The sequence below is a fragment of the Camelus dromedarius genome, chromosome 4 (genome assembly GCF_036321535.1).
Source record: "Camelus dromedarius isolate mCamDro1 chromosome 4, mCamDro1.pat, whole genome shotgun sequence".
NCBI classification, from domain to species: Eukaryota; Metazoa; Chordata; class Mammalia; order Artiodactyla; family Camelidae; genus Camelus; species Camelus dromedarius.
In genome coordinates, this window is record NC_087439.1 from 63,848,084 (window position 1) to 63,860,119 (window position 12,036).

The 12,036-nt window shown below is 31.8% G+C and overlaps 1 protein-coding gene across 4 annotated transcripts in view; it reads left to right on the plus strand.

The window, feature by feature from the left end:
* The window catches only part of ERBB4 (erb-b2 receptor tyrosine kinase 4), a 984,076-nt gene that overhangs the window by 935,907 nt on the left and 36,133 nt on the right, over window positions 1-12,036 (plus strand). For all 4 annotated transcript variants that reach the window (XM_031451836.2, XM_031451838.2, XM_010992478.3 and 1 more), the window contains exons 22-25: window positions 1,421-1,496; window positions 4,858-5,004; window positions 7,105-7,202; window positions 8,581-8,751. In XM_031451836.2, coding sequence (XP_031307696.1) covers window positions 1,421-1,496; window positions 4,858-5,004; window positions 7,105-7,202; window positions 8,581-8,751 — 492 coding nt within the window. The remainder of the gene's footprint in view (window positions 1-1,420; window positions 1,497-4,857; window positions 5,005-7,104; window positions 7,203-8,580; window positions 8,752-12,036) is intronic.

Here is a 12,036-nt window from a genome sequence, read left to right on the forward strand (position 1 = left end):
TATGTCATACAAATATGTTTATTATGTGCCTTATTCATCATGGGCCATCCAAACATGTATTATAAATATTTTGCAATGATACGCTTCCATGCTTAACATTCATTTTTACACTAAACTCTCCTGTAACTATATATTCAAATCTTATCACAAAGCAAAAGAACACAAAATTTATTTTTTAAAAAGACTTCAATCTTATAGCATTATCCAGCTTTTCCTGGAATTTATTAGCCTATTTTGCCTGTTTACTACAAATTGCAGCAGTTTGAGACCTCAGCTTTGAAATTCACTACAAGATTGCACAGAAGTAGAAGTCTATAAATCACATGACTTCACTTGTCTTGAGAACATACAGCTGTAAGATTTGTCTAAAGCAAGATTCATTAGAGCTTTAAATGCCTAGTAACCATTAAGTCTTTATCAAGCCACCTGTGATTTAAACTTACTGCTTTAACACAGTGTCCGTAGTCCATAAAGTCGGCTAACTCCTTGCCCATAGGGAAATTATTTTCAATGTGTCTTCTGTTCCCTTTCACTGAATACCATGATTCTGTCACAGAGTTACCTTGGTGTCACCTTGGTGAGCAGCCAACCTCTTGATTTCAAAGGCCTATTTAGTTTTAAGCTTTCAACTGCAAAGTAGAAGTGTTTATCTTTATTCCATAGAATCTAATTATATTCCCAGCTATATAATGCTGCCCTTCGTGGTTGAAGCTCATTCTGCTGACCCATCAGCAGCGGGGTATGTGAGTTGAGTTGCTTTCCTTGCAGTGATGATGGATTTGTACTAACTCTCTCAATCCTTTTATGTAATTCCTATTTTGAAAATGTTACCTATCTTCAATACTGGCTAACCAAGACAAGGGAGATCATTTGTGGCTGGGAACAAAGCAAGGCTAACTTTGGAATTCATTATTTTAGGTGTTTTAGGGACCAAAGAGGAGATGGGAGGGGGCAAGTGTAGAAAAAGTCCATTTAACTGGTAGCCTGAAATTTGTCTGAGAATGGAAAAGGATTACTGAAAATGGAAGGAATCTCATTTTGAGGGAAAAAATATAATATGACCACATTTTTAAAAGTACATGTGTTAGATGTTTAGAATTACTATTGTGAGTCATAATATTAACAGTGACAATTACCAAACATTAATTAAGAACTATAGAAAGATGACTTCTATTTTATTATTTTACTTTTCACTGTTTATGAAGCTTTTAAAAATAAATATACCTTTAGGTTAATTCATTTTAAGATTAAATTTCAATTCATTTGTTCCCTGTATTGAAAATAACACATTCCTATTTCTCTTTTCTCCACACACAATCAAAAATACAATTGAGGTGAATCCAGAGACTCATATTTAGGAAATGATATAGAAATGACTTTTTATATAACTATAAGACTTTCACTTCTTATTTCTCTATAGATGCCAATTAAATGGATGGCTCTGGAGTGTATACATTATAGGAAGTTCACCCATCAGAGCGACGTTTGGAGCTATGGTAAATAATTCTCCATTGTGATATAAGGCTTTTAAAGAAAAAATAATCATATTAGGTTTCTTGATTCTCTAAAATGTAATATATTAATATCTTGCTTGAGTTGTCTACCGTAACTTTTGGTTTGGTAGCAACTTGTCTGATCATTTTGATAGAAAGTAACTCAGCAATTTTAGTTTAGGGACAATTTCATAGACTCTTATGGCCTTAATTTTCAACAAATCTTTGAAAATATAACTATATGTAATGAATGTTCTAAAAATAACTTTGCTTTTCTTATGAGAATCTACGTTCTATGGTAAGAAAATACCGTTGTTAAAACAAAGAACAATTACCGAAAGCAGTAGGGTGACAGCAATAAATGTGAGGGAAGAGATAAGAGCTAATTAAAGCTTTAATTTTAATTTACAAGCTACTTTTGGGGTAAAGAGAATTAATAATATGAACTCAAAAATAGTGATTTAAAATTTAGAACATTTATTTAATTGCATTTAACTATATTTTTGAGATGACCTTCTTAGTATCTGTCTGGCTATTTACAACTAAAGTCCATCTAAGTATTAGTAAGAATAAGTCAATGCCTTTTCTAAGTTTATGTATACCAAATAAAACTAGTACCTCTTACAGATAAAAAGCACAGTGCTTGTTTAAATAAAAAGTGGTGCTGAGACTGAAAAGCATGATACAATTTACTCAAATTTAAGCTTAGTTTTATCTTTTCTGTTTTTAGAAAAAATTAAGTCATTCAGTCTCTAAAGAACTGTTAGGGCTTGTCTAGAAAAGCATAAATTATTAAAAAAAAAAAAGACATTTCTATAGGATAGTTTTTCCTTCCATATGTGCATATTGTAGTAGGTGTTAAATTTTCTTGAAGGACTCATGTATTCTGCTCAGCTTAGGAGTAGAGAGTTGTATGCTTGAGATTTAGGCAAGGAAAGGGGAATACTTGACAAAACTTAGTTAAACTGTAAGGACCAAATAAAAAAGAAATATATCCTATATTATTATTTATATCATATGTTATACACATTATAAATATGAGACAGATGTGTATATTATATGATGTACATTAGTATATAGATAAACATTTATATATTATATGGTATAGATTAGCATTTATATTATATGACCTAGATAGACATATATTTTATATGATAGATTTATATATTATTATATTTTTTCTTTTTCTTTTCTTTTCCTTTTTCCCCCCTATTTATATTTCCTTGAACTAAACGTGGCAGGCTGCCTCAGGCAAATTTTAAATGACCTCTAAAATAAGTAAATACATATACACATTAAAGTACATGTTGACAGGGCGATCACATTTTTAATAGTAAAATTTATCTTTTGGAGAAAATCCTGTTTTTTAGACTATAATGTTTTTCTTTGTGTTGAGTTGCAAGATCTCAGAAGCTGTTTAGTGAAAAATAGATAGATAGATAGATAGATAGATAGATAGATAGATAGATAGATAGATAGATAGATAGAATGAACTCTGTTTTAAAACATAGCATAGGACATCAACTCATATCCACAAGGCATTTTAAGATTTTTATGATATATCATAGCTGGTTGCAAAAGGCATGAAGGCAGAGAAAGATACATAATTGTGTTTACTGTGAACCTTTGTGGAAAATTGCCACTGGGTGCATCTTTATTTTTATAAAAATAAATATGCATTTACTATGGTTTTTATCTTCAAATGATTGAATTGTATTGTAAGTTTTGAGGATGTTTCTGATTTAGTTTTCTTGAAATTGTTCTTCTACATGAAGCTATCTCTGTTTAACCCTATCTTGTCATAGCTTCTGCAAAGGTATAATTGGAATATTATTGACACAACTGAGCATTGTGATTTTTCTGCTTTAGTTTTTATATTTATATGTTTCTGCTCATTGTATTTTCTGTTATTTTGACTTGTAATTGCTGTGCATCATACTTATATTAGAAGTTCTGATAGAGGTGTGATATGTTTTATAACTGCAAATGTAAGTTAATAATGTTCTCCTTAAATACATATTCTATAAATTTGATTGACTGAATAGAAATGGACAGTAATCCATTTCTTAACTTGTTCCAGCCTGCCTCATGGACACCGAGTTTTAATCATGGGTTATATGGAGCCATTCTTTAGTGTGCAAAATCAAGTAGGATTTAATAATGATCAAACAGTAAAATTGTGTCACTAATTACATGTTTATATTATACCTAAGAATCATAGGATTATAAATGTTAACCCCAAAAATCAGGTGATTTGTTAGCGATACTATTACGAATGATAATTTGAAATTGACATATATTTTTATATTTTAAGCTTTCCATTTTATTATCAGTCAAGGAAAACTATTATGAGCTAGAAAAGACTTCAATTTGAATAAATAACTCATTACAGATGGCAGTGGAAAAGAGAACATATCCGTAATTAATGGATTTTATATTAGAAGATACTTATATGCATCAATCAAAATTCACTTGTTATTACTATTGTGCCCAGATAGGTATTTCTGAACAAGCAACCTTTATCCTTAAGAAAACTGTAACTTTTAAATTACGTAATTATTAGATTATAAAGAAAAGATCTGTAGTATGTATATTACTGCTAAAATTATAATCATTATTATTATCAAAGCTGGCTATTTGTTTGCTAGTATTTAGGGTATTTGCTTTTATAGAGGAAACCAATGTTCTAGTGATTGAAAAACTGATTCCATTACTTAAGGAATAAACCGTTGTTGATTCCCTTCCATTTTGGGATGCCCACTTCACATGTATTTTATCTTACGTACAGATCATTCTTCACTCAGTCTTTCGTATGTGTAGAGAAAGGAATCTGTTTTATTCCACTTGTTCTTGGTGTTAGTTAAAAAGAGAGCCACAGTTATTTACTACAATGTACTTAATCATTCTGGAACCTCAGTTTGGTCTTTAGGGCTCTTAATGGCAAATATGTTAACCTCAAAATTAGTCAATATCAGATTTTACCTAATCATATTTACTTGGTGCTGAATTCACATGCATATAGTAAATAAATTGTTCTACAGGCTCTAATGTGGTGCAGTATAAATTGGGTCAGCAGACAGTAGTGTTACTTACAAGTAGAAATGGGGACCAGATTCTGTAACCAGATACTCACTCTGAATTGTCTACACTACCCATTAAAAATTTCAAGACAATAATAAGAAAATTGAATTTCTCACAAAGATTTTGTTGTTGGGCTTCTTATAATGGATGTAGGAATCTGAAGAACCTTTCCTTAGAATATTTTAAATTACCCTCTAGGAAGCATTCTTTCACCCCTGGCATATCGCTGGTTTGTTCAAAGTATGTTTAGTGTGCTTGTGTAATAATTTGATCTCCAATTTAGGAGTCACTATATGGGAATTGATGACCTTCGGAGGAAAACCCTACGATGGAATTCCAACCAGAGAAATTCCCGATTTATTAGAAAAAGGAGAACGTCTGCCCCAGCCTCCCATCTGCACTATTGACGTTTACATGGTCATGGTCAAATGTAAGACTGCAAAATAATTTTATCATCACCGTCATCATTCTTAGTAAAGGAATAGTACAGATTAATCAACCTGCACAACTTTTTGGTATACTGAAAAATATCAAAAGTTCCAAGATAATTATGAAAAGAGAATGTAAACACTTGTGTTGTGATTATTGTTAATATGGAGCAACATCATGCTTTCAAGCTATGAGTTACATGACTCTTAACAATTATTTATTTCACTTTGATGCTTATCATTTCTATGACAATCAAATTGTTTCTCATTAAGAGATATAATTAATCATAATGTTAATAACCTTTAAAGGAAAAAAGCAGATGAAATAAATGATCTAAATATAAAAAGAGTTGGAAATTGACAGTTTAAAAAGTGAATTAAATGGAAATAGGTTTGCCAATTTCAGTCAACAGGAAATTAGCAAGGCAGAGGGGGAAGTGGAAAGGCATGAATCTACACTGAACTGAAAAAATGATGAATATTTGCTTTTTTTCAACTTGGTCATTTGTTTAAACCTAACTCTCTTACTTTTTTCCCCCATTCTATGCCCCAGACACATATGTATTATAAATGTGTTTTGGAAGCCTAGGCTCTTAATTTAAATAGAATTAAGGAAGTCTCTGGAGTTTCTGACTTAATTTAAGTGAGATTAGCATTCAGCAATCTTTCTTGTGTAATCTGGGGTTTTCCCCTTTTGATTTACACAGGGTGAGCAAGGAAACAAACCGGTGAAGGTGAATAAGCATCTTATTAGTAAGAGACTTTGGACCCAGGTCTACTCAGATTTATATTCATGACATGTGTGATACATTCTGACAGTGAGGGGAGAAATAAAAAATGTGCTTTTCAGTTCAGGTCAGCATGCCCTTTTCTCTAAGCATAGTTCTATTTACTCAATATTTAGTTAGAAAGAAACTGATACCTCATTGTGAATTTAACCTTTTTTGATTCCAGTAGAGTTCCAGAAACACCTATTTTCTCAGCATCCTGGTATCAATAGCATTCTTTTTTTAGTGGATGCATATAAAATAATAGAGCATTTGAGTTTTGTTAGGAGAGAAAAAAATCGAATAATATTAATGATACGGAAAATGATACCCAGAGACTTCCCAGAACAAGAATAAAAATTGAATTCCCAGAAAAAGGAGAAACAGGCTTTATATAGTTTTACTGAGTCAAACATTGTTCAGTAGTCATCTGTGGAAGAAAGGTAAAAACATGCATGCACTACATAATTTGATCATTATATGCGATGATTTAGATACTTCATTTAGACACGCTGATGAAATATTGAAAAATTGGGGAAACATTTTGCTTAATAGGGAGTTTTACCTTGATTTTAGGAGTTTTAAAACCTAAGAAAATGGTCATTTGGCAATAAAATCAAGGAAAGCTTGGGGCTTTTATTCTTGTCATTTCATCAGTTAAACAGAGCCTGGGGAGATAAGACCCACTTTATCTAGACTCCCAGCTAAATCATAATACCTACCTTGAAAATTGCTGATAGTAATTTTATGCTAGAAATGCTGGCACTAAGATAAGCTAATCGCTATTGCTGAACAAACATTACCAATCACTTTGCATTAGCTTTTTCCCACCAGGACAAACGTCACATAAGAAAGTTGCTTTCTATTCCTTTTTTTCCCCTTTGTGCTGGCGTACCGCATTGTAACCAAAGCTTTTTTATTCCATGTCACGCATGATATAAAATGATAAATTATGTTCCAATCACCTCTTCTATACCAATCAAAGAAAAGTTTTTTAAAAGATTCTTTTCACACCAAACATAAAAAGATCTGAGGTTCTGTAAGTTCCTATGGTAGCCTAAGTTATACTTTCTATAAAGAAAAATTAATCTTAAATTAGATCAACAAAATAAAAAGCTTGTGTGAGTTTACAATATATTACATTTAGTTATAAATATCAACAAACTGAGATAGAATCTCACCTATTGAATTGTTTCTTTTATTAGCTTTCTTTGTTTTTCACATCACTTTATTAAAACAATATTTTTCAAACTTAGCCTATAGTTTCATGAAATTTACATCCCACTTCTTCCTAATTATGGATAGAGTGACTCTTTTGTTGCATGTAATTTCTAGGTTGGATGATTGATGCTGACAGTAGACCTAAATTTAAGGAACTGGCTGCTGAATTTTCAAGGATGGCTCGAGACCCTCAAAGATACCTAGTTATCCAGGTTAGTACATTTGACTTAGATTTTTAAGACTATCCCAATGGCAAACTCGCTGCAAAATAGGAATAATATCTGAACTTTGGAACTGGAAATCGTGACTCATAAGTCTATTAACTAAACAATATCATATTAAATGACTTTTACTTGATGTCAGGACCACTTCTAAGCATCTTCTCTTAGTAGTCAAGTGCCTCTACTCTTGAACAGCCAGATATTTATGATTATTCATGTATATAAAAAGGCTTTTATCCTCAGACAAGCCCTTTAGTATTCTGCTTTTTATTAACATTATGTGTAAGTCATGTTCATTGTTGTAATCTTCTCTTCTTAAAATAAAAGGAAGATGGATTTTTGTTATAACCATGACCATGATCGAAGACAGTGAATTAAAAGGTTCAATATATTGACATTTGATTTCCTCAAAAAATATTTCTAAATATGTTTTGTTTTCTCTTGGGAGGTATGCACTATCCAAGCAATGACTCAGATTCAAATGAATTAATGTACATGAATAAAATAACAGGTCAAAAGAACATTGTATATTTAACACTAGAAAAAATGGATTTGATAATTTAAAAATTATAACATACTTCTTTATAATTATCTTTACCTAAAGCATAAACAAGTGGACCTTGGGTAATACTGAGTTAAGTTTCCTCAGTAAAACAAGGTAGTATTTACATCAATAGTTTGACATGAAGAGAAAAGTCAGGTTTTAGTAGATAATGATTTCTTGTTATCTTTTCCTCAACTTACAGAAACAAATTGTTTACAAAAATATCATGTAACTTTGAAAAAAAATTTTAGTTCTATTTAAGAAGTAGATGAGGCAAGGGTGTAACAGTAGTTTTGATGTCTGTCCCACCCCATTTATGTTATTTACCACTTGTGCTGTGATTTCAAATGCTATCACTTTAACAATGTTATGCTACAGAGCAACTCATGGAGCCTATGTGGACTGATAACTACACTGCCAACCCAACCAAGTCAAATAAAGATTGATAAGTTCATTGCCCTTTATTATTTATTCTTAAAGTCACAGCTCAAACGCCATCTTGGTAATCAAGCCTACCATTATTCTCAGATCTGAAATGGATTATGCCTCCCTCAAAACAGCCACAGCATTCTGCTTTATCATCTCTACTGGCATTTATCACATTCTTCCTGTGCTAAATGTATTTATCTTCCCCTGTCATCTCTAAGTATGTGACAGGCTTCTTTATGGCTGGTAGCTGTGCTAAAGAATTATTGTTATTATTTTGAATGAACGCATGAATTTTCAACCATTTGTTTTGCTATTACATAAATTTGCTCCAAAGGCCACATGTTTAAGATGAGGGGAAGGATCATTTTTTGATGTGTCTGATGGGCAATTTTTCAGGGTGATGATCGCATGAAGCTTCCCAGTCCAAATGACAGCAAGTTCTTTCAGAATCTCTTGGATGAAGAGGATTTAGAAGACATGATGGATGCTGAGGAATACCTGGTCCCTCAGGCTTTTAACATCCCACCTCCCATCTATACTTCCAGAGCAAGAATTGACTCAAATAGGGTAAGAAGAAATTATATACCATTTCTCATATTATTTCTGAGAAAGAAAATCATGGAAATACATTATAAACATTAATACTACAAAATAATTTTATAGCTCAACTCAGTGTGATTCCTAAATTGTTACACCAACAAAAACTATGCTAAGCTTGCCATGTAGAGTTCATTTTGGAAAGCAAGCATGGGAAATGCGCTCTGAGATACCCTCAGGTTTCAGAAGGGGAAACTTTTCTTAGTCTTAGTTAAAGCAAATCTTAATTTTGGAAAATCTACAACCAATTTAAAGAAATAAATCTGTGTGTGTTTATAAATAAAAATTCTTCCCAAGATAGGTTTCTCTACTTTTTGTCTTAATAAGATAATGTGACTTATTGGTCAAGAGGCAATGCAAGTACACCTCTTTTTTATTCATTTAACAGACATTAAATATTTTCTGTCAAGTTGAAGTAGAAACAAAAAACTGTAATCCTTTGAACTAAGTCCACCACACTGAGGGACTTCTGAATTATTTCTAAGGTGTAGATTTAAGTTTTGAAAGAAGCTTCGGAGAAGAATTTATATTTCACTTAAAATATTAAGCCCACTCTGTATGAATACCATTCTTTCTCTAAAAACTGTCAATCCATGTATTCATTTGTTTATTTTTGAAAATTCATTCATCGTGCATTTAATATGTACCGAGGGCCTCTACATGTGAGGCATTATTAGACACTTGAGATGCAAAGAATTTTGACAAAACTACTACTTTCAAGAAGTACTAAGGTTAACAAAAGAGGCACACAGGTATATAGAGAGGGTACAGCATGACAGTGTTGACATTCAAGTGTCCATTAGCCTTCATGGAGCATGGAGAAGCTGTAAAATAATGCCTGTGGTCAGTTTCTTCCATTGAAAAGGTATAAACATGATGTTTAACTTTTTCCTAGAAAGCAGTTCTCTTCTCTTGGTCTCTTCCTTTGTTTAAGAACAGCATCATAGGTGGTGAACAACAGCATCCCATTTGCCTTGACCATAGGCATAAGGGAACTTTCAACTTGCTGCTCATTCTTTAAAATGAAGTCACTTGCTTTATTTCAAATTGACAGCAGTAATAAACCTAGTGTTTACTGTGTGTCAACACATATATATTGTCTCTTAATAGTTACAATAATCCCATGAGGTTCTATTATTGTTATCTCCATCTTGCTAATAGAGAAACTTATCACAAAGTTAAGTGATTTGACTGGTGTCACACAGCCAGTCGAAGGGCAGGATTCTAAGTGAACAGTCTGTCTCTACGCCACATACTGTTGCTTCAAAGTTATTGGAACATGATATTTTCAATATGGTTGTTTTTCTCAGCATCAACCTCAACCTCTGAGATACATGTTGTTTGGGAAATTCTTTAAGTGCTTTTCTTGTAAAATGCATCCCCCAACCTTCCCCATACCTTTTGTTTATCCACCCCTATTTAGAAGGTCTGATGTAGAAAGAGGCAAAGATGGAGACCTCAGTTAATTTTCCCTTTAAATGAAAAATATATCTTGTAGCTCAGTGGAGAGGAGATGTAACTAAAATGTTTAAAAATTAAATCAACTGATAGGTTATTGAACATTTGTTTATGGGAAGGAGCAAAATCTTTAAGGTTTGTGAAGAAGATACTTTTTTTTTCTCTGTACACTTAGCAAAATGACCAAATAATAACTTTGACGTTTATGATTTTATGTAACAAATTCATTACTTTTATTAAAACAGGGACATTTCAAGAAAATAGTTTCCCTTTCTTAACATGAAATTTTGTAAAGGCCAAGAGCTTAAATCTTTTTCTTTTTATAAGGATTCTCAAATTTCAACTTTCTGTTCATATTTATTTATGCTTAATGCAAGAAATTCTTAATAAAAGTTTTAACTAAGTGGAATTAGTGAGACAAATAGAAGCCACATGAGGAATTATTTGGCCTTTAGCCATCATTTCTTATTCCACGTTATTATTTAAACAATATTATCTGTAGATTTCTTTTTACTTTTTCAGGTCCTTGTTAAAGGGATTGTGCTTAAATATCATTTTATTTTCAGGCATTAAAAAGCCTTATTAGTCATCTATATTTTTCTATTTTTTTCAGTCTTGCTTTATATAACTTTAATGATAATTTCTAATATGTGCAAATGCTGTTTTCCTCCCTTCTTTTTTATAAAGCTAAGTTATGTTGTTTTATAGTTAGAAAATAAATTATTTCCATTTTAGGTTCTGTGGCCAAGTTATACAGTAAGGGACCATTTTAAAGTAAAGTTTAGTCAAATATTTTTGAGTATATTTGTTGGACTTTGAAACCAAAAAGTAATTCAGTTTTTGAATATAGACTCTCCTGCTTACTAGCTGAGAAGCTTTAGCTAATGTTCTGAATATCTTAACAAGTTTGTTTCTTCATTTGTAAAACAAACATGGTACTTATATGATTGTTAGGCAATTAACTTTAAAAAAAAAAATTGCAGAGTATCTGAAGTTCTAGGCAAATCAATACTTATTACTTTCTTTTAGAATCACTCAAATTTCGTTTTTACTTGTTTCCTTGTCAATTAGAAACAATTACATTCTTTTATGAGGTTTCCTACACATTGTCTATGAACAACTTGTTGATGCAATCACTGCTTGACAAGCCAAGTATTTCTGCTGATGTGTTCTTATAGCAAATACGTTATGGAAGTTATTTTTATTGTGGTTTTAATTATTTTAAATTCTCTCTCTATATTTTGATAAATTATAACCTTAAAGCAATGAGTCAAATTAAAAAAAAAACAATGTTGATATTTATCTAGCAAGATGATAGATACAAATGCAAGTAATGCCAGAAAGCATTCACCAATTTTATATATGTTGGTGTTATTATTGTTAGATATCCTTTTAATATTATCTCAAAAAGTTTGATCAAAGTAATATACCAAAAGTACTTACTTTAGCATGATATGAATAGGAGAACATGAGAAGCTGTCTAAATTTCTGCAACCTTCAGTGCTCTAGATCTGTAAAATGGGGACAAAAAAAAATCTTCACAGAATATTGTGAAGATTGACTATTTAATACATCTTAGCATGCTGTCTATTGATGGACGTGCAGTAGGTGCTCAATCATGTTGAAATAAATGAAGACCAATCGAATAAGAAAAGCAAAGGCGATTTATTCAGTTCGCTATAGCAAGGGAGTCAGCCACTGTGGCAGAGACACAAAGGCAGAGGAATGGAAAAGCTTTATAGAGGCGAAAAGAGAAGGCTTCAGGTATGGCCTGTTTGGTGGCTGCTGGCGTGGGGA